This window comes from Bos grunniens, chromosome 8 (assembly GCF_055505025.1).
Source record: "Bos grunniens cultivar Pamir isolate PY7600 chromosome 8, Bosgru_T2T1.0, whole genome shotgun sequence".
Classification (NCBI taxonomy): Eukaryota; Metazoa; Chordata; class Mammalia; order Artiodactyla; family Bovidae; genus Bos; species Bos grunniens.
This window is the reverse complement of record NC_141172.1, coordinates 35,129,108-35,152,496: the sequence shown is the minus strand read 5'-3', so window position 1 is coordinate 35,152,496 and position 23,389 is coordinate 35,129,108. Positions and strand designations below refer to the sequence as shown.

The window sequence follows — 23,389 nt, the reverse complement described above, 5'->3', positions numbered from 1 at the left end:
CAGGCTATGGTTTAGAAACATCACCCTGTAACTCTACTTGAGGCCCAAATTGAAAGAGACAGTTCAGATTCCTGGCTGAATTTAGGGGAGATATTTCTTTTTATTATCACAAAGAGAATCCCTTTATGTGGTAAGCTTTCATTTTTTCCAAAATTATGGAAAGACTGGGTTGACCATAGCTACATGTATGCTGTGGAATTCATTCATTTTCTCCCTTTCATGGCAAATTATTAAAAGTAAGTTGATGGCATGATAGAACATATTTAAATGTATTCAAAAGAGTAACTCATTATTGGAAATATCTCGTAGGATTTGATCCAGCAGATCTACTGACTGTGCTTTAGGGAAATGCTCTCCTTGTTTCGTTTTTACTTCCACATGGCTTATCTTGGACATGGTTTGGCACATTAAGGGCACTCAACACGTGTAAGCCAACTTTATAATCAACTATACTGTGGTCTAGGTTGGCTTATTTTTAAACAGCCTAAAACTTTATGAAAACAAAACCTCATTTCAATTTAACAAAGCTTTATTGAGCCTGGCAGCATGGCGGAAGGCATCAGAATTCCAAATTTAACAAACCAATACTCCAAAGAGTCCCAGCAATATTGAACCCAAACGCATTTGCCACATAGTATTTGAGAAAGCCTGCCTAGGGTTATTTAGTCAAAGAAAGACTTAGAAGAGACAATAAATGATATTTGGAAATCAGTATTTAGTACGTTTGGGCAAAGGATTCTACTGTAAAGAAGGGACAGTATGTTAACATTAGATAATGCAAATTAATGCTGTTCTTGGGAAAAAGGAAATGTTACCATGACTATACATTTAATAAGAAGAATACAATGAAATAAAGTTTCAGGTAAATATTAGGATATATTTTAGTGGACAGAAAAATTACATGCCAAACTGATTCTGTAGGCTATTATATCTCTTTTGGGGATTTTTTAAAAGACCAGATTTAATACTTGATTTTCCAAAATCAGGAGAGATAATTCTCAAAGATTCTCTTCTCTTTGAATAATAGTGTCATTCTCCCCATTCAACTAATATTTAGTCATATCTATTTTCAAATGGCAAAACTATCTGGTTTATGAATTTCTTTCATTTTCTCTTTGCTGACCACTATTTAGTGAAGGATCAAAGGCAATGGAGTCCTTGAAATGAGAGTGATATTAAAGCATTTGACTATCAGTACAGTCATAGCTTTTCATAAATAAAACCATAATGTCAAAAAATATTATTCTCTAAATAAACCAAATTTTGCTGCTTATCAGTTCACTGAACCATTCAAACACTTATTAAACCATTTATTAATTTAAAAACTTAATATTCATTTTCTTCTGTTTTTTGATGTGTGCTATACAATATCTGTGCCTCTCCCCCCCATTCACATTGTTGTTATTCAGTCACTGAGTTGTGTTTGACTCTTTGTGATCCCATAGATTGCAGCATTTCAGGCTTCCCTGACCTTCACTATCTCTGAGTCTGCTGAAACTCATGTCCATTGAGCTTGATGCTATCCAACTATCTCATCCTCTGTCGCCCCCTTCTCCTCCTGCCCTAAATCTTTCCCAGCATCAGGATCTTTTCCAATGAGTTGGCTCTTTGTATCAGGTGGCCAAAGTATTGGAGCTTCAGCTTCAGCATCAGTACTTCCAATGAATATTCAGGACTGCTTTCCTTTAGGATTGACTGGTTTGATCTCCTTGCAGTCCAAGGACCTCTCAAGAGTCTTCTCCAGCACCATAATTCAAGAGCATCAATTCTCTGGTGCTCAGCCTTCTTGATGGTCCAACTTTCACATCCATACATGACTTCTGGAAAAACCATAGCTTTGACTATATGGACCTTTGTTGGCAAAGTGATATCTCTGCTTTTTAATATGCTGTCTAGGTTTGTCTTCCAAGGAGAAGACTTTTTTAAAATTTCATGGCTGCAGTTACCATCCATAGTAATTTTGGAGCCCAAGAAAATAAAATCTGCCAATATTTGTATTTTCCTCCTATCTATTTGGTATGAAGTAATGGGATTGGATACCATGATCTTAGTTTTTTGACTGTTGAGTTTTGTTTTATTTTACATTTTTCCTGCGGGTTTTTTTTTCTACTTTTAAACATGTATTTATTTTCATTGAAGGATAATTACAATATAGTGCTAGTTTAGGACTTAGGGAACTCAAACCAGGGCTCTGTGACAACCTAGAGGGGTGCGATTGGGGTGGGAGGAGACTCAAGAGGAAGGGGACATATGTATACCTATGGCTGATCCATGTTGATATAGGGCAGAATGTTGAGTTTTAAGCCAGCTTTTCACTGTCCTCTTTCACCTTCATCTAGAGGCTCTTTAGTTATATTCGCTTTCTGTCATTAGGGTGGTTGCTGTTGTTCAGTCAGTCAATCATGTCCGCCTCTTTGCAACCCTATGGACTGCAGCACGCCAGGCTTCTCTGTCCTTTACCAACTCCCGGAGCTTGCTCAAACTCATGTCCATTGAGTTGGTGATGCCGTCCAACCATCTCATCCTCTGTCATCCCTGTCTCCTCCTGCCTTCAACCTTGCCTAGCATCAGGGTCTTTTCAAATGAGTCAGTTCTCCGCATCAGGTGGCCAAAGTATTCGAGCTTCGCCATCAGTCCTTCCATGAATAATCAGCATTGATTTCCTTTAGGATTGACTGGTTTGATCTCCTTTCTATTCAAGGTACTCTCAAGCATCTTCTCCAACACCATAATTCAAAAGCATCAATTTTTCTGTGCTCAGCCTTCTTTATGGTCCAAGACTCACATCCATACATGATTACTGGAAAAACCATAGCTTTGACTGGATGGACTTTTGTTGGCAAAGTAATGTCTCTGGTTTTTAATATGCTGTCTAGGTTTGTCATAGTTTCGCTTCACAAGAGCAATCATCTCTTAATTTCATGGTTACAGTCACCATCTGCAGTGATTTTGGAGCCCAAGAATATTAAAGCCTGTCACTGTTTGCATTGGTTCCCCATCTATTCACCATAAAGTGATGGGGCCGGATGCCACAATTTCGTTTTTTGAATGTTGAGTTTTAAGTCAACTTTTTCACTATCCTCTTTCACCTTAATCAAGAGACTCTTTAGTTCTTCACTTTCTGACATAAGGTGGCATCATCTGCATATTTGTGGTTACTGATATTTCTCTCTGCAATCTTGATTCCAGCTTGTGCTTCATCTAGCCTGGCATTTCACCTTATGTACTCTGCGTATAAGTTAAATAAGCAAGGTGATTATATACAGCCTTGACGTACTCCTTTCCCAATTCGGAACCAGTATGTTGTTCCATGTCTGTTTCTGTTGCTTCTTGTCTTCCATACAGGTTTCGCAGGAGGTAAAGTGGTCTGGTATTCCCATCTCTTTAAGAATATTCCACAGTTTGTTGTGATCCATAGTCAAAGGTTTTAGCGTAGTAAATGAAACAGAAGTAGATGTTGTTCTGGAATTGTCTTGCTTTTTCGATGATCCAACAGATTTGGGAATTTGATCTCTGGTTCCTCTTCCTTTTCTAAATCCAGCTTGAATATGTGGATGTTCTTGGTTCATGTACTGTTGAAACCTAGCTTGGAGAATTTTGAGCATTACTTGACTAGCGTTTGAGATCAGTGCAATTGTGTGGTAGTTTGAGCATTCTTTGGCATTGCCTTTCTTTGGCCCTGGAATGAAAACTGAGCTTTTCAGTCCTGTGGCCACTGCTGAGTTTTCCAATTTAGGGTGGTATCATCTGCATATCTGAGGTTGTGGATATTTCTCCTGGCAGTATGTTGAAATCTGATTCCCTATGTGATCGTATTAGGAAGTGGGGGCTTGAGGAGGCCCTTAGGTCATGAGGGTGGAGGCCTGGTAGAATGGAATTAGTGCTTTAGAAGAGAAACTCCTGAGAGCTCTCTCATCCCTGCATCGCACAGACAGTTTTCTATGAAGCAGGAAGCAGCACCTTGGTCTTAAACTGTAAGAAGTTAAGTTTCTGTTGTATATAAACCATCCAGTCTATAGCATTCTGTTATAGAGACCTGAACAGGATAAGACAAATGCATCTGATAGGGATTAACAGACGGAGCTGCACTCAGCTTTTCTAATGACTTCTCCCATTATATCTCCACTTTCTAGCACGTTGTTGTAACCTGAGGGAAAATGTATGAAATGTCCTTGTCATGGCCAGGTGGCACTTGCATACCAGGCCTTCCCTCATGACTTGAGTCTCTTTGCCCTCAGCTCCAGTCACTTCTGGCAATGACTGGGTACTCCACACACATTTACTGTCACCTCTGCGCCTGCCTTCGTCTGCCCAGTGGCTGCCTGTGTTCCAGCAGTGCTCCAGTGTCACTGACACTGAGCGATAACCTTACATAACTTAAAGTTTCAATAAAAAGATAATGTTTGTATACCAGCCAATACGGATACGTTTCAATATAGTAACTCCCAGTAAAACTACAGTGGTGCATACCAGCTGAATGTCTGCCTTGCCTGGGCACAGAGATTAACTTGCACTTCTCAAAATCTTAGAAATAGCCTAGACCAGCCCGGAGCACTGTAAGCATGACTGCAAAGAATCACAAGGGCTTTGCACATTGTCACTGGGAGCAAAGCTGCATCTCTTTCTCATTCCTTAGGTTGTGCTGCCTATAATTCACTTCAGTAGGGATGTTCTGAGCCAGCATCTGTAGTCTTCCATCCTAAATAGAGGAGGTGGGATGGACAAAGAAGGGAGAAATTCCAGGAAGCTAACAGACAGTAAGAAATTGGTGGGATCCTTCCTGTTATCTGACATGGTTGACAAAAGAAAACCAAGAGTGTGGAACTTGCTAGATAAGGACCCAAACATCCTTTAGGCGGCCAACATGAGTATCTTTCTTTTTGTTGCCAGTGTCCTATATACATTAAGTATCCACTGCTTTTTAAAAACAATCCCATACATCATGCAGACTCTAAAGGCAACGATTGTGCTGCAATCACAACAGTTGCTTAAGGAAAAAGCAGTTTCTGTAGCCCTAGATAGGCAGTGCTTCAGGTTATAGTTTGAGAAATTAAATGTTCAAGGCCTCTTGTGCTTCCAGTTCTGTATGGAAGAGGACACAGACCTGGCATTTGGAAGGCATTTGCTCTCTATTAAACTTACCGAACCTTGACAAACCAGAGGGGCCAGGAATTAGTCTGCCACCAGCCAAGGCTGGGCCTTCCAAAACCGATAACGACAATGAAAACAATAACACTGCCATTTATAATCCTCAAAGGGATTCTGCCAACTTTTAACCCAAAAGGACCTCACAATCTGAAAAGTATCTCAAGCTTTTTTCTATAGAAAAACAAGAAAGTGTTTGATCAGAATCTCCTTTCTTGCTGCTTTTTGTCCAGAATTTCCCTCTTAGCTACAGAAGCAAGTGGAATATGTCTCCATCTCACTGTCACTCTCTGTTGGGGTAAATTTACTATGATGGCATTCAAGGAATGGAGAGGACACAGGAAGAGTGAGTGGTCTTTAGGTCTAAAGTGCTCCAGTGGCCAAGCTTCAGGTTTAACTCCCTAAACTATTAGCATAGTGTAGTTAACGCCAGCCTGACCCCCTTCGGCCTTGACATCATCTAACCTCCATTCATTAATACAAACAACCGAATTTACTGGATTATGGATTTTCCCATTCCTGGCCTATCATAAAATAAGTCATGTTGCACAATATGTTTGATCTGCTCTAGCAATGGATGCCATTAACCAGGTTCCCTGGTTATCTATTTGGGAACAGAAATGGGATTTAGAGAGTTTGGAAACTGAGTACGGACTTCCTCACATCTTTTTAATTTTAATTTTATTTTTAAACTTTACATAATTGTATTAGTTTTGCCAAATATCAAAATGAATCCATCACAGGTATACATGTGCTCCCCTTCCTGAACCCTCCTCCCTCCTCCCTCCCCATACCATCCCTCTGGGTTGTCCCAGTGCACTAGCCCCAAGCATCCAGTATCGTGCACTGAACCTGGACTGGCAACTCGTTTCATACATGATATTTTACATGTTTCAATGCCATTCTCCCAAATCTTCCCACCCTCTCCCTCTCCCACAGAGTCCATAAGACTGTTCCATACATCAGTGTCTCTTTTGCTGTCTCGTACACCGGGTTATTGTTATCATCTTTCTAAATTCCATATATATGCGTTAGTATACTGTATTGGTGTTTTTCCTTCTGGCTTACTTCACTCTGTATAATAGGCTCCAGTTTCATCCACCTCATTAGAACTGATTCAAATGAATTCTTTTTAATGGCTGAGTAATACTCCATTGTGTATATGTACCACAGCTTTCTTATCCATTCATCTGCTGATGGACATCTAGGTTGCTTCCATGTCCTGGCTATTATAAACAGTGCTGCGATGAACATGGGGGTACACGTGTCTCTTTCCCTTCTGGTTTCCTCAGTGTGTATGCCCAGCAGTGGGATTGCTGGATCATAAGGCAGTTCTATTTCCAGTTTTTTAAGGAATCTCCACACTGTTCTCCATAGTGGCTGTACTAGTTTGCATTAAGGAGGCAAGAATATACAATGGATTAAAGACAATCTCTTTAACAAGTGGTGCTGGGAAAACTGGTCAACCACTTGTAAAAGAATGAAACTAGAACACTTTCTAACACCATACACAAAAATAAACTCAAAATGGATTAAAGATCTAAACATAAGACCAGAAACTATAAAACTCCTAGAGGAGAACATAGGCAAAACACTCTCTGACATACATCACAGCAGGATCCTCTATGACCCACCTCCCAGAATACTGGAAAGAAAAGCAAAAATAAACAAATGGGACCTAATTAACCTTAAAAGCTTCTGCACATCAAAGGAAACTATCAGCAAGGTGAAAAGACAGCCTTCAGAATGGGAGAAAATAATAGCAAATGAAGCAACTGACAAACAACTAATCTCAAAAATATACAAGCAACTCCTACAGCTCAACTCCAGAAAAATAAATGACCCAATCAAAAAATGGGCCAAAGAACTAAATAGACATTTCTCCATAGAAGACATACAGATGGCTAACAAGCACATGAAAAGATGCTCAACATCACTCATTATCAGAGAAATGCAAATCAAGACCACTATGAGGTACCATTTCACACCAGTCAGAATGGCTGCGATTCATAAGTCTACAAATAATAAATGTTGGAGAGGGTGTGGAGGAAAGGGAACCCTCTTACACTGTTGGTGGGAATGCAAACTCACATCTTATTCTATGCTTTTACCACTAACAAATGTGGCCCACGTTGGATGATGACAATTCCAATCAGTGCCCACGTTAGGGTGTGTCAAAATTTTTCTCACATCCTTGACATTTATAGCACTAAGTCCCACTACAACACTAACTCTTTAAGTGAATCAACTCCCACTATAAAGCCTGCAAGACATGAAGCAACAGTAAGTGTCAACTATGGGAACTGACTGAAGGCAGGCTGGGAGGACAAGTGAAAGACAAATACTCCTTAACCTCACTGAATCCATTTCACCTTCTAACACTAATCAGGGTTGCTCAAGAATTTGTCAACCATAGGCCTACATGGTCCCTTCTGTACCTCAAGATGGGAAACAAAGTAGAAGAGAAATAGCCAAAAGCAGAGAGATAAAGGGGGAATAAAGTGAGCAATCACCCACCAAATAATAGAGCTTCCGGGCCAGGAATGGTCTTTGAGAATCCTCCCTTGGAGACCCTCATTCTTCAACCTAGGCGTGCCAGCCATGCATCCCAGCTGCCCACAAATAACACCCTTGTAGTGGAAATCCCAGCTGTATACATTTTACTCTCCTACCAGTGCTTCATTTTTTCCGAACTCTTTCTTCCCTCCATGTGGTTACCCAGACCAATTCATGTGCTTATTGGCATGTTATGAAACATGGAAACAATTAAAGACCACATTCTGGGGCACAAGAATAAGCTGCTGCAGAATCAGTGAACTACGCAGAACTTGAGACGATTTGGCAAAAAAAGATGGAAACTGTGGAATAAAACCCACTAACCATATCTCCTGTCACACAGTATACAAGTCTTTAAATTTATTTGTGCATTTTTAGGCAGCAATCAAACTTCAACTTCAAAATCTCTAGTTTTTAGCTTTATACATATACATATATATATATATATATATTTTAATATATCCTAATGAAACTCATAGAAAATATTCAGCTTACACATTTTCTCCTCAGGCTTGATATATGAATGTACACACCGTGCAAACAGTCTCCTGATTTAAGTTTGGGACTCTTGCAAGGCCACGTTTAAGGGAGACTGATGGCATTTGAAAAATCAAAGAACTGAAGTTTTCAAATGGCCACCGTAAGCCCTAAGCCCTACCCCACACTTGGAAGGCTTCGTTAGCCTTCCAAATACGAATAATGGTCAATTCTCTAACAAAAGATCAGGGAAATGTCTAACATATGCAAGAGTAAATTTTTTATTGAGTGAACTGTTCTAATTCAGCAACGGTTACAAGCCCTGCTGCTGTGTCAACCACAGAGAGGAGTTGGGAATGAGCCTTGGCACAGTAGAGGGCTAGAAAACACAGGAGGTTGGTTCTGAGAAGAGGATCCCCTATTATCATAAATAAATAAGAAAGGGAAGGGGAATGAAAATCTGAACCAAAAGGAAATGTGCTATCAAAACTATATTTAGTGGTAATTATTACTACATGTAACTCATGTTCATAATAATACTATTTTCACATTGTATTGCTTCAAGATAAGTGAAAGTAGCCGCCAGAAGGGTCTATGGTAGACTTTTTACAGGCAGATTAACACACTTCCTGTGTCAGGGTCTCCATTCTGGAGATTCTGTCAAAGGCAAATGCAAAGGGACCCCATGTTCTGAGCTACACTCTCCTGTTGACTAGGATGCATGGCTGTGCAACCCCGGGCTGGGGACAGGGGGCAAAACTGACTATGCGGAGTGACTCTTGTGTTTGTTAGGATTCACCAACAACCACAGAGAAACAGACTCATTTCATTTGGGAACAAAACTTGATTTATTTGGAAGCCAGCTTTAGGGGAAACCAAAGCTATAATGGTAAGGCTTCTAACTTCTCTATTTCAACCAAAATATAATAGAGTAGACTCACTGAGACACCTTGTCACATTCTTTATCTAAGGTAATATCCACATTACATTTCCATGTAATCCAGAAAGGAGACTTTGAGGTGTCCAGCAGCTTGCGTAATGTCACATAGCTAGTGTGCACTAAAGTTGGGCTCTAAACCCAGACATGTGACTGCAAGGCACCCCTGCTTGGAACCCTGTCAGGCTGCTTCCTCTGATGGTGGTGTCCCCAGGGAATTCCGTGCAGTATCATGCAATCTTTTCTTCCTATTCTTCTCTCTTTCCCACTTCAGTTAACAGGTATTCCTGATTATTTGTAATGCACAGAAGTGTTTACACACACACACATGCCTTTTTTTTAATAAGCCAGGGGATGAATTTTATTTTAGGAACCCAAGCCTTCATCAAAATAATGAAATTTTAAGCTTTAGCCCTTGGAGAAGTGATTTGTTTAAGCTGCCTGGACCTCTTCCCTTTATGAAAGAGACTACAGCAGTTTCTAAATAAAGCCAAGTAGTTAATATGACTGCTTTGAAGTTGGCTGCTGGGAACTGAGGATTCAGTGAGTTGCAGGTCAGCCCACATAACCCTAAAAGTTCCCCAAGTATGGAGCTATATATTTCAGCAACAACTAACCAATGTTTAAAACACTGTTTGTATAGCAAAATTTAACCTATGTTCTTGTTTTGAAAATCCAGGAATGCTTTCCCCTTGCTTCCTGGGACTTTAGGGGAAAGAGCAAGTGTACAGGGGAAAATTGAGGTGGGAGGATGTGAGGGAGGAAGATGAAGAGCAGGTGAGATAATTTGGGGGTTCAGTGCTTTGTTAGATCTCTCCAGGGCATTTGGTCATTTATTTTCAAGTGTTCTAGACTGAGGAACAAAGGCTTTGGGGCTTTGGGGGTGAGAGTATATCATTGGTATAGCCAGGGTTGATGATGATTGAGATCTCTCAATACTGGCTTCTGTGGGTCATCATAAGTTTGGGGACAGACTGAACCATCACAGAATAAAAAGCACAAGGCGGCACTTTATTTGGCCTCCTCAGGTCATTTAACAAAGGAGAGAGCTAACTTGCAAGAGCAAAGAGTAATTAATGAAGGGAACAAACAGAGTTCATTTAGTAACTTCCAAATAAGTTTCTCTGTCTGAGGTGGGAGAAAAAAAGGTAGCCTGCAACAGAAAGATAAACTGTGGGTATTTAAGTCACAAAGCCTTCCACCAAGAACTGCTCATTACCATCACATGTTGCACTGGCAGTGGGGCCAGTTAGAACTAACTTTATTATTAGAAGCAATTAGGGAGAAAAGGGGCAGAATTTCATTTGGTTATTTCAAAACAAGTTTCTGTGCCTGGCTTAATGAAAGCCTGCAGTGTCAAGATAAAAATGTGTGTTTTACTGAAAACAGCTTTTGCAAATGACTGCTTGTTACCAGCCAGTATCTCTAGGCAGAGCAGTCTGGGTAGGCTGGATTTACACGCATACTGTAACATAATAGTTCAGTTGCCTCTGCTTCACAGAAGTGCTAATAGGCAGTATGGCCTGGTGGGTAAGCACATGTGTTGTGGAGACAGACTGTCTGACTTCAATTCTTCACTCTGACCTTGGTAACTGAAAGAGCTTGGGTGACCTTCTGGAATGTCCTGGCCTCAGTTTACTCATATATAAAGTGGAAATCATAGTAGTGTTTATCTCATGGATTGTTGTAAAATATCAGTGTACCCAAAATATGTCAGACATTGTTAAAATTATTAACAAATGTATCCAAGAATCATTTGGATAGGAGTTGCTTTAAGGAAAGGGCCAGTTATACATAGGGGTTATATAGAGGTTACCCTGAGTATGAGTCAATAAAAGATCTATTTACATCTTTCAAATGGTATTTGAATGTAATGTGTAACACATATATGTCTTCACAGTCATACAAGTTTTTTTAAATCTAAATTCATTTCAGACAATATTTTTGTAGAATTCACATTCTGAAAAGATCTGATTGCTTTTTAGCTTTGCTAAACCAGTTGTGTTCCATATTTATTGATTTCCCAGCTTTAAAATAACAGCTGGGACTTTTCATATTCTCCGAAGTCTGAGCTTTTTCCTTAGGGATCTCCTGGTCAGTTTTCAACTCCTCTCTCATAGACACACTGGGGCTAAGAGAAACTGCCATGTATTGAGCTTAGAAAAATGTTTAAAACCTGGCTGTCATACAACAAATGAGGACTCAGGCTTTGACTTCCTTATAAATCTCCTTTTTGAGAATACTGTGAGCCCAGTAAAAGAGCCCTCTCACTGGTAGTTTCAAACTCTGCCCTGAACGCCCCATGCTTCAGGGAGACTATATGCTGTCTTCAGTGACTTGTCAGACTTGTTCCTTAAATTCTCAAGGTTACAGGCTGATTTTCATCAAATGGCTACAATATTTGCATGTACACTTGGGAATGTGGATACTGCTTACCCATTATGTTCTAGTTTTGCAAATCAAGAGCATTTAACCAATATGCCATGCTCCATAATATTGGATCCATATGATGAATAAAATTCCTTTCTTAGACCTTACTAAGCAGTGACTCTGTTGTTAAAACCTATTCATTTTGGAGAAGGCTAAACTAGCAAAATGCCCTCTGCGTTTACATGTTTTCTCAGCTCTGTATTAACCCACATCATTTTTCTGACTGCCCTGACTTAATTTATGATAATTTGAATAATTTTTGAAAGGACCCTCTTTCACAGAATTTTAGATTCTCACTGCAAATTATGAGAAAGAAAAAGTTGAAAATGTCAGGAAGTACATATTATTGGGATTTTCCCCCAAAGTCTGTGCATTCCTATTAAATGTGAATTTTAAAAAGATATCCAAGTTGATATTTATTCATCTAGCCAAGTTGCCTACTTCTTTGAGTGCAATTTTTTTTTCTTTTAGTGATCATACACATCATAACGAGATAATTTCCTTTTTGAAAGATACAAAAGAATGTTAAAGCATGATTTAGTCTAAGCTGTTGATATTCATATTTAGTGGCTGTTAAAGAATCAAAACTTAAAGAAATCTTAGATTCTGACCGGAACTATCTGAGGGAAGATTTTAAGAGGGGGAAGGTAGATATTCATCCTTACCCTGGATCGCTCTTCTAGTTTTGTCATCATAACAACTGTGGCACTCCGTTGCTCCCATATCATTCTCCAGAAGTCCCCGAATGTTTCCGGTAGAGATCCCTGTGTTGCGATATAGGCATTTTGCTTCCTGTAGCCATCTATGTAATTGGCATTCACATAGTCACTTCCTGGGATACCTGTAAAACAAGGAGTGTTATGCAACTATGTGAACGTATCACAAGAGGAAACAGCCTGGGACATGGCCTGATGACAGTGTTGTATTATTGTTTCACACTGTATTAATGTTTGGGTCTTAAACAGGATTAAAAATGGTTCTTATTGGGACCATCACATTAAAGAAATACAATGTGTGAAGTGTTCAATCTTTGTCACATGACAAGGTGGAATCCAAAGAAAGGAAAACACAACTGATTGTTTTTGGAATGCCTTTTCTCTCACTGATTTTTTTCTCCATTGTTTTCTCCATTGCATCAGCAAAATATAGTGTGCAAAGGAAGATAAGCAATTATTTGGTCATATTCCACATTCATTCTCTTCTTTCTCAGACAAAAACCAAATAAAATGATGCCTGAGTCTGAAAATGCAGTATAGAGTGGAACATGTCTTAACAGTAAAAATTCTTTCCAGATTTAGCTAACAGGGAATTCATATATAAACTCATTTAATCCTCGCAACAACTCTCGGAAGTTCAGTCATGATCTTCCTTTCACAAAGGAGGAAACTAAGGTGCACAGAGATGCAAAAATGCACCAGAATCTCTGGTCTAATTATAGGCAGGCAGTCTGCTACACCTGTGTCTTAACCCCTGTAGGGTACTGCTTCTCCCTTAAACTTCAACGGGTTGTTGAATCACACAAATCGCTCTTTGGATGATGACAACTGCCTCCTAATTGGTTGTCCCATTTCTACTTTTGTCCTTTGCAGTCTGTTCTCTATTTCGATGAGAGCAGTTTATAAAAATATATTTCAGACACTGAATGTCTCTTCTTCAAACCCAACAATGGCTTCTCCTTATACTTTAAATAAAATCCAAATTCTCAACAATGGCTACAAAGCTCTGTACTTCTCCAACTCATCTTGTCTACTCATCTACTCACTTTCCAGTCTCTAGACCCTGTCCTGCTTCTACATGCTGGCTTTGTTAGAAAACATTGCTCCGCTAGCTTGGTGCCATCCCACATTCCACAACACACTCTCTGTCTCCTTCCCATCAGAAAACACTGAGCCTCCATCTCAGGGGGCCTGTTCTTCATACCCTGGGACCTCAGAACTCTCTTGGCAACATTGTAATTATAAATTTAATTGTTCACTTGCATACTGCTTGTGTTATTTGCCTCTAGACCACATATCTTTTATTTACTTTTGCTATCCCTGATGACAAAAAGAGTAAATAATTTGCCCAAGTTCTAACATTGAATAAGTGGCAAAGTTGTAACATAATACAGATATTCTGATTAAAAGTCTAATTTTCCTTCAGCACAGTGCCTTTATAAGGGTTACAGGGAAGTCTGAACTTCCAAGAAGATTGACCAGAATGATGATGTAAATCAAAGCTATTTCGTATGAGAAAGGAATATATATTAAAACCTGGCAAAAAAAAAAAAAAAAAAAGGAGTTGGACATAAGAGTTGCCCATGAATCAAGAGAGGTTGAGGATTACTATGTTGAGACCCAAATCTTTCAGTTCTGAAGGATGTAACTAGAGAGAGATGAATTTCATCTCCAGTATAATAAAGCATTTTCATATAGTCAGAATCAGAAAGGGTATAGATTTCCTCCAGACGTAATGAGTTGCCTATTCCTGAAGGAACAAACACTTTATTGGGATATTAGCATGATACAGGAGATACAGGAGATAGCAGTAGAACCTGTACATGGTCCCTTTTTACTTTGGGAAAACATGAGTCTTGGATTTATTAAAAAAAAGAATATATTCTTTATAATGGAACATATGTTCCCAAGCTAAGATTACTATATTTCAGTGATTGCCACTTGCAATTACTTTGACTGCTTTTCTGATTCCAGTTGTAAAATCGATCCTCTCAAGAAAAGTAATGAAAGTCAGATGGAGGCTACTGGGTTCCAAGATGAACACATGGATATGAAATACCAGCAGCATCAGTGAAAAGCCTTTTGAGCAAAAACTGAAATGCACGGTTGGTAGTAACATTATTCATCTATTACAGCTACTCAAGAAGCTGTTGGGGTTCTGGCAGCCCTTTGTTGATAAAGATCCTATTCCTCCCTGACACCGCCTTACTGCAGATTCAAAGGACAGTTTAAATAAAGTCCTCAGGTTACAGCCACTGGGAAGCATGCACATCTCCATGTCTGCAGGATTTGGTTCTGAGCCAACAATGAGTCTACTGTATAACACAGGGAAAGCTCACTTTAAATAATGTAATTTAGCAGGTAACATTAAAGAAATGATAGAAAAGATTCTGGCTAAGGGCCTCACTCAGCTACCAATACAGAGAGAACTTTTTTCCCCAAAAAATTCAAAAATGGAGAAATCTGGTTTAATGACTCAGAAAATACATCAGCTGGGCACTGTGCCATTTCTTCCTTATCAAGGGTAACAAATGTGTCTGAACAATGCATCTGAAGACAGAGGTAGTGAATGTGAGACACACATGTAAAGAAGCAGAATCAGACCTAGCCTACATTCTTGCATAAACTTTAATCAGCTATTACATAATGAATTGTTTTTTGATGTATTGCTCAAGTTTGAATAATATGTTGTTATTATATTTTATGGGGAATAGGTTGATACTGAATAAAGAGTCGGGACAAAAATACAAAAATTCTGCTTGAAAATTATTAGGCACCTGGATCCATATTGTATCACCAAATGCTTTAAGAATTTGGGACTTGATATTGTGCAAAGAAGAGAATTGAAAACAATACTTCCACACCTAGGAGAGCTAATTGTTAGGGTAATATTTATATCCTGAAAATAATGTGAGTATCCTCTTTATATATTTTGACACTTGTCTGTAAGTAGGTAATACCTAGAATAAAAGTCTCCTGGCAAATTGCTTTACACACTCTGACAAAAAGACACTTCCACTAAGTTCTATCACATGTTCTTTGCAATGTGGAGATATGAGAGTCTACTGTGTTCTCTAGCAGCTCCAAGGCCAAGTGTGTCTTATATTCATACAACCCAACATAATAAGCTGTGCAGAAAGATGAATGAGAAAAGATCTGAGAAATAATGGTGGCTTGTACTTCTAAAAAAAAACATTAACCTCAGATTGAAAGCTAAGGTTAAAGAGTAGTGTGTTTTGAGTAGACAAGACCTCCATTTTCAATCTGACATATTTAGAATGATTTTTCAGCCAACTCCAATGGAAAAAAAAAAATCATACTATATTGACTTTCCTCGAATGCAGTGCAAATCAGTGTGCACTACTAATTCATGAGAAGTGTGTAAGAATTAACTGAATTCTGGGGCTATGTTAAGTAGAAATCTAACTTAAAATGCAGAACTGAAAGAATACAGAATTACTGTCAATCAGCTGATTGCTTTTATTTCTTGGATTGGTGAAGATTTGTCCAAAACTACAGTAATGGTGCCTTGCTTTTTTTTTTTCTTTTGAGAGGGAAGAGTTATTAAAATAGCAAGAACTTGAAAAAAAGATGTCTGAAACTCATCATAAGTAGAATCTTAGGACTGGTCCTGCCGTAGGCACTCTCTTGGTCCCAGGTCCTACAGGCACAATTGGTCCTAAGGTCATTGTCCAAGAAAAACGGCTTAGAACTAGACCTTGTCCCTTCCTAGGCATCCATGGCTTTACTACATTTCTAAAAGTACGTTTTCATGATTTTCTAATGCTTTTTTTTTTCATTAAAAATATTTATTTATTTATAGCTGCGATGGGTCTTCATTGCTGCACACAGGCTTTCTCCAGTTGCAGTGAGGGGGGCTCCTCCTCTTTGGGGTGTGCCGGCTTCTCACTGCAGTGGGTCCTCCTGTTGTGGAGCACAGGCTCCAGGGCAGCAGGCTTCACTGTTTATGGTGCATGGGTTCAGTAGTTGCAGCCTGAGGGCTCCAAGGTGTGGCTTAGACGTTGTGGCACACGGCTTTGTGCCAGTTGTCCCTGCGGCAAGTAAGATGTCAGACAAGGGTTCGAACCTGTGTCCTCCGCATTGGCAGGCAGACTCCTAATCACTGGACGACCACGGAAGTCCTGATTTCCTGTGTATTGTTTCATGTGTATTCTCCAATTAATAACAGTCATGTATGTAATCCCAATACCAATAATAGTTATCATTCTAACCTAATCATCTAATAAGGGAGAAAACAGGCTAGATCTTGTCTTCATATTATAACCCACTATCTTCCACATTCCTATCTTCTAGTTTGTTTCATCAGTTAATGGACTTGTTTTTTTGTGGTGCTTAAAAATACTACATACATGCTTTCCACTGGGTCTTTGTGTTTTGGAAAAACTTAATTTGGAGCTATAAGACTCAAGCCTTTAAGAGATATTGTATTCAAACATGGTTGGGTCAGGTTTAGGCTCTCATTTTATATACTGGCAATTGCTAGTTACACTATTGATGGAAAAATAAGCCTGGGTGTGAACTTTGGGCTCCCTTGTTTTTTCTGTCTGAAAAATTTTGAGAACTTTTGAGTTCAACATGCAGAGGAAATGCCATTTTTCTTCATTTAAGCATGGGATTAACATTTTAGAGCTTTATAATGATTTTCTCCCGTATTATTTGAATATTAGCAAATGGAGAGGAATTCTTGGAAACATGAAGCTATTTGGTTTGAAAGAATATTCCTGATGAATAATTAACTCATACTGAGAAAGGCTTTAAAACCTTGAAAGCATGTTGAAATGTCAAAGAACATACTATCTGAGTTGTTTTGTCCTGACTGGGTTAAAATACTTTTTCTTTTCTTTTTTTCCCTTGTTAATTTGATGAGAAATAATTGGGTCATGTGGGTCTCGTTATAAAAAAAAAAAAAACAACAAAATAAACAAACAACTTGCTTTGCACTCGATTTTTCAGGTCAGTAGATAATTTGATTTGAAAAGATTTCTCTTGTTGAGAGGTGTTTATAATTATAAAATGTTAATAATAAGGCCTTATGCTCTTCAGTGAAAAAGCAGGACCCAAAATAGTACATAAATTATTTTATTAATGTGAAAGTAATCATATGGACCAAGTGTGTACTTCTGTGTCATAAAAGTTGTGATTCGTGAAACAATACTAAGAACATGCTAAGACTTCAGAGACATTGACCAAGAAACTGAAACTCTGGGTTAGGGCTGCTGGGAAGTTGCTCTTTGACATCTGGGCAGTGGTTCAACTTGTCCAGACCTCTGACTGCTTATCTTTTAAACAAGGTGTGCTGGACAAATTGATTCCCTCAAGTCTCTTTAAGTTCTAAAATAAGATTGTGTCTCTGTGGTGTTCTTAAACTTCTTGGATTCGGAAATCTCTGTGAAGTGATTTTACGGAGAAGGCAATGGCACCCCACTCCAGTACTTTTGCCTAGAGAATCCCGTGGACAGAGGAGCCTGGTAGGCTGCAGTCCATGGGGTCACTAGGAGTCGGACACGACTGAGCGACTTCACTTTCACTTTTCACTTTCCTGCATTGGAGAAGGAAATGGCAACCCATTCCAGTATTCTTGCCTGGAGAATCCCAGGGATGGGAAACCTGGTGGGCTGCCGTCTATGGGGTCACACAGAGTCGGACACGACTAAAGCGACGTAGCAGCAGCAGCAGTGAAGTGATTTTAAGCTATATAGAGCCTTCAGTGGCTGTCAGATTAGGTAGGAACACGCTCTGATGATCGTTCAAGTTGGTTCCTACTTCTTCTACCTCTGATGATCTGTGATGAGATTTATAGGTGTGATTGATACTTTAAATCTTGACTAGAACCCGGTAGGGTGAAAAATAAACAGATTCAAAAGCATGAGGAGGTGGTAGGACTAGGCTAGTACATGGTCTCTTCAGGAAAAGCAGGTTTCCTTGACTTGCGGAGGTGAGAATGAGTAAGAGACAGAGTTAGAGGCAAGGTGGGGAACCCCACTCCTGGCTCTAGAGGACAAACTACTGCAGCAGCCCAGAGCGGGGACCAGAACGTTAGCTCATTGGCTGGCTCTGCTCCAGCTCACAGTGTGGCATCAAAGCTCTAGTACTTTCATTTCCTTTCACTTCTACAAACCCTTTGTGAAGTTTGTGTCAAAGAAATTTTTTTTTTTTTGGTAAAGCAGTTTATTCCCTGTTGTAAGTTAGAAGTACTCAAGACCCACAGAGCACAAAAGCTACCTTTCATTTAATCAGTAAGGTCTCCTGCTCCACTTCAATACACAAATGACAAAGAAAAACTGGGTAACAACCATGAATTGCCAGTTAAGACCTAGACTGTAGTTTTTACAACCCACAATTCAGAAAAAAAACAAAACAAAACAAAAAATGTTTACTTTGCTGACACCGGCAAAACCATAGAACAGAAAGTAGATACATAAAATCAAATAATAATTTACTAGTAAATTTATTTAATTTCAAGGGACACAGGCCTTCCTTCTCCTTCAACTTACACCATGGCAGCCACTCACAGCTGCATCAGAACTAGCAAAACGAAGGCTTCTCTTTGCAACATACCAGAAAAAACAAATGCTTCTAGCAAAGGCACAGGGTTTTATCTGCAGAAGTCTCCCTGGATATGAATGCAGTTTGGCCAAAGACCCTCTGTGTTTCTACCAAATGCAGGATGATTCTTTTTATAAGTGTGCCTTTCTATGTGGGTTCTGCAGCTGGTCACCACTGTTGAGTTATGGAGGAATGGAAACTTTCAGAGAGTGTGTGAACCCAGCCTTCACTCTCCCAGTGTGTTCTCCTTTCTTTGGTTTTCTATGCCTTAGCACTGCTGAGGAGGCTAGATCATGAGAGTGCCTATAGAGAAGGATTCCAAGATTAGCTACACTTATTGGGGACTTCTCAGCATTGTGGTGGAAGGGACTCATTTCTAGTTAGGGGACACTTTGCCCTGAAATAAAGCAGCGTTTGGGCCACTGCACTATGGCTGTTCAGCTAAGTCACAGAGTTTTGGTCAAGTTAGCTTGTATTAATATACATGTACATATATGAAAATCACTCAGTCGTATTCAACTCTTTGCGACCCCATGGACTATACAGTCCATGAAATTCTCCAGGCCAGAATACTGGAGTCGCTAGCCTTTCCGTTCTCCAGGGATCTTGCCAACACAGGGATCAAACCCAGGTCTCCCGCATTGCAGGTGGATTCTTTCCCAGCTGAGCCACTGGGAAAGCCCAGGGAAGCCCAAGAATACTGGAGTGGGTAGCTTATCCGTTTCCCAGCGGATCTTCCCAACCCAGGAATCAAACTGCGGTCTCCTGCATTGCAGGTGGATTCTTTACCAACTGAGCTACAATTATTGTAGGGCTTCATTTCACAATGAAGTAGTTAAAATCAAATGCAGAGTTTCAGCAGGAGTTCTGTGTAGGACACTCACAGTGCCCGTCTCCTCATCTACATCCTTATATATGAGCAGCACTATCACAACATCCTTACCCAACACCCCTGTGAGAGTTTCAAATGAGTCAATTAATTTGAAACGTCTAAAATACACATTGGATACTAGCTATTCTTATGATTGGTGTGATCAACAAAAATGAAATAAACCTACTCATTTCTGAATACTATAGTGACGAAAAGAAACCGCAAATCTGGAAGGCCTCTTCCCTATTCTTACATTAAAAAAAATAATGGAGCAGACAAAAATAGTCATTTTTTAACTTTCCAGTCGTGTACAACCTCTGCCTATATTCTACAAACAGAGCCACACACAGATGACACAGGTCTCTCTGCAGCGTTAGAGTAACGGAGTGTAGCTTCATTAGCACAGCCTGCCTAGATGTACCATACAAATGAAAAGAAAACCCCAATAACTGAACAAAGCAATGGAGATAAAAATAAACTCAGAGCTTTCTGATTTACTCTTCGATTAGCTTCCTGGGACCAAAAGTAAAGGAAAAAACCAACACAACCAACCATCCCTTAAAAATGTTTTTTCTCCTTTCTAGGTAAGAAGCACCACAGGGGCAGGCTGAGGAGGGTGCTGGGAATAACAGACCCCCACACACTTGCTCTGCTGCTCACAGGAGAGAGGTGCCATTTAAATAGCTCTAATTAGTCTTTACAAAGCCTGCGAGTACCTTGTGAAATCGTTCCAAGTTTCCAGAGGTGAAATCCCATCTAGCTTTCAATTTAAGACAAATTAAGCTATAAAAATTTGACTGTGCACTGTTCCTCAAAAAGAAAGAGGTCTTTATTTATTAAAAAAAAGGATCACTCTGCAATAAAAGGATTAAATTTTGTCATGCTTGTAAATAATTAACTTGAAAACTGAAAGACTGGAAATGTTGAAGAAATGGAGCTAACTCAGTGATTGATGTTCTAAACAATATGAGAAAAAATGAACTCAACCAATATGGGATGAGATTAGACAAGTTTTTGTGTGTGCATGTGTGTGTTTTAAGATGAGGCATATTTTCTAACCAACTTCCTTCAGTGGTGTAAGCAGAATTTCAAGAGCAAAATAAAACAAACCCAGGTGCCCACAAATGAGTCATTAGTGTCTGGGGTATGGGAGGAGAGGAGTGAGGAAGAGAGAGAGACTGAACCAGGAGAGAGGAAAAGGAATCATATTAATTGATTTGATATCACATGACAGCTATTAAAGGAATTCTTGACTGAGGAAAACAATTTTAATTCTTTAATGTAGGTACTTCATATGGAACATTTATATTCAGTATAATTAAACATTTATTAGAAAATGTTGGATAGATTGCAGCTATTGATTTTCTTGTGTTTGTTTTTAGTTGTTTTTACTTACTGAAAATATATATGGTTACTAGATATGGCCTGTAGGAAAAAAAAAAAAAAGGGTAACCCCAGCATGGGTAAGATGTGTAACTGGAGAACGTTACCATGTGCTGCCAGCTGTTTGAATGAATCAGTAGACATTTACCATTTAACACTGTAAGAGGAGGCTGCGACAGGGCTTCAGGGTAGAGCACAAGTGTGGTGGCAAACGGCAATCAACAGTACAGGGGAGGATCAGTAGTTTCTTCTCTTTTACTTTTTAGATTTAGATTTATCTCAGGAGCAGTGATTCGGACAGCTGCTCTCTCATTCTAAAGGTGCTAAACTGCCCATCTCACAAATAATCAAGTTGTTGTAACAGCATCTATTTTCTTTACAGTTGGAATTTTTTTTTGAGTTGTCCCTATCACGCAAATCAAACAGCAGATAGTATATTTTGGATTTCCATTTAAAAGAACACATTCTTCCCCTTGTTGAAATCTGTAATGCTATTATAGATCTGGTTTTCATTTATCAAGCACCAATGTTTTCTTTTGCTTCACAGAGTGCTGCAAATATATGCAGCTTTTTCATTTGGATAGTATTAATTTTTCCATAGATCATAAACAAAAGATATTCCATCTGTGGATAAAAGGATCTATCGATAGTAATTCACAACAGTAATGATATTTCCCAGTATTTACTAGGCATTTTCTTTTTGCCAAACACTCATCTAAAGGCTTTATATGCATTAATTCATTAATTCTCCTAATAATTCTTGGAAGCAGGCATTATTATTATTAATTCTATTGCACAGATGAGGAAACCAAGGCACAGTAACTTATCCAAACAAATTTTTCAGAAGCAAAAAGAGCCTGGGATACTTTCATAGGAAAGAAGTTCTTGAGAAATACACACAGGTCCTTGTAGGAAGGTACCCATTACAGGGATGAAGTGAATAATGATGAATGAGTGGTTTGAAACTAAATATATTCCCCCCAAACTAGGAAAAAAATAAAACAAATCCATATTTTACTAAGCTGCTTTTATCAGATTACAAACACTAGTGTTAAAAATGCGTATGGCATGAAGTGCTTTATTCTTTGTCATTTCTAACTCTTAGATAAAACCATTTAAACCTGGTTTTGTAGGAGAGACACATGAGCCAATAATTCTATTTGGGTAAACCCTCTGAATTAAATATGCCCCTCTCCCCACTCAAAAGAGCTAATAATTTCTTAATGCCCCAAATTTAATACTTATCTATGATCTTTGGATTTAGAATCAACCTTCATAATTTTTCGGAATAGCAGGGACAATCATGTATGTTCTCCTTTTAGGAAGAACCAGAATGAAAGACACTAAGTCAGTGCTCCCGAAATTGAAGAATACACTTGCAACGAGACTGTGCATCCATGATCTCTATGAAATTAGTATACAGATGTGTGTAGGTGCCTTTTGTTTGCAAGTGGAATTTGAAATGTTCATCACATTCTAAGAAGGAACCAGCTCCCCCTAAAGGGTTAACTGAAGTAAATGCCATGCCCAAGGTCACATAGCTGCTAAAATGGGGATTTAGTTTCCAGTCTTCAGTCTTACCTCTTTCTTCTTAAGATACCTCCAAAAATATAGTAATATTAAACAAACAAAAAATCCACCTGAAAGCCTTTTATAAGTTGCTTATTCTTTGGAAAAATTCACTTTAGCTTAAGTCTAAGAACACAATTGAAGAACTCTGGCTCTAAGATTTCTACTGTAAGTGTTTCAAAATGTATATTTCAAAATTCCTAGACAGTTTTCCCAGTCAAAAGGACAGTTTTTGAGTTAGGTTGACATGTATAGGCTCCATTATCATGATTCAAAAGTGGCTATAGTCCCAAGTTGCCTTTTGGAGAGAATAGCCATCTTGAGTCCAGTTGACTCATATGTGAGAATTTTGGCTTTGCCAGTTACTAGCTAATGCCTTTAAAAAAGCTACTTGACTTTAAAAAGTTTATCAGTTTCCTCATCTCTAAATTTTATATGATAGTGACTAGCTTTTGAGGTTATTCTACACTATCAGTAAAATCTATACATGATTTTATACACTATATATAAAATCTAAGACATGATGCCCAACACATGGTAAATACCAAGACAGTCATGTCTATCATAATGTCTTGTCTTTGTTGCTTAATTTAAAAGGAGGATTTTAAATTTTGCTCTTGACATAGGCCTGGCCAATGACTTAAAAAAAAAAAATTCCATGTCAACATGGCTTTAAAGTGAAATGCTAATTATAATCCTACTAATAGAAATGTAGTACTGGCAGCAGTGAAGAATCAT

General features: G+C 38.8%; 1 protein-coding gene and 1 long non-coding RNA gene across 7 annotated transcripts in view; one reads left to right on the top strand and one right to left on the bottom strand.

The window, feature by feature from the left end:
- The window catches only part of PTPRD (protein tyrosine phosphatase receptor type D), a 2,533,682-nt gene that overhangs the window by 53,915 nt on the left and 2,456,378 nt on the right, over window positions 1-23,389 (bottom strand). For all 6 annotated transcript variants that reach the window (XM_086415146.1, XM_086415147.1, XM_086415148.1 and 3 more), the window contains one exon: window positions 12,211-12,386. In XM_086415146.1, the coding sequence (XP_086271272.1) occupies window positions 12,211-12,386 (176 nt within the window). The remainder of the gene's footprint in view (window positions 1-12,210; window positions 12,387-23,389) is intronic.
- LOC147366908 (uncharacterized) overlaps window positions 1-23,389 on the top strand; it is a 1,139,839-nt gene that overhangs the window by 1,045,338 nt on the left and 71,112 nt on the right. The window lies entirely within an intron of this gene.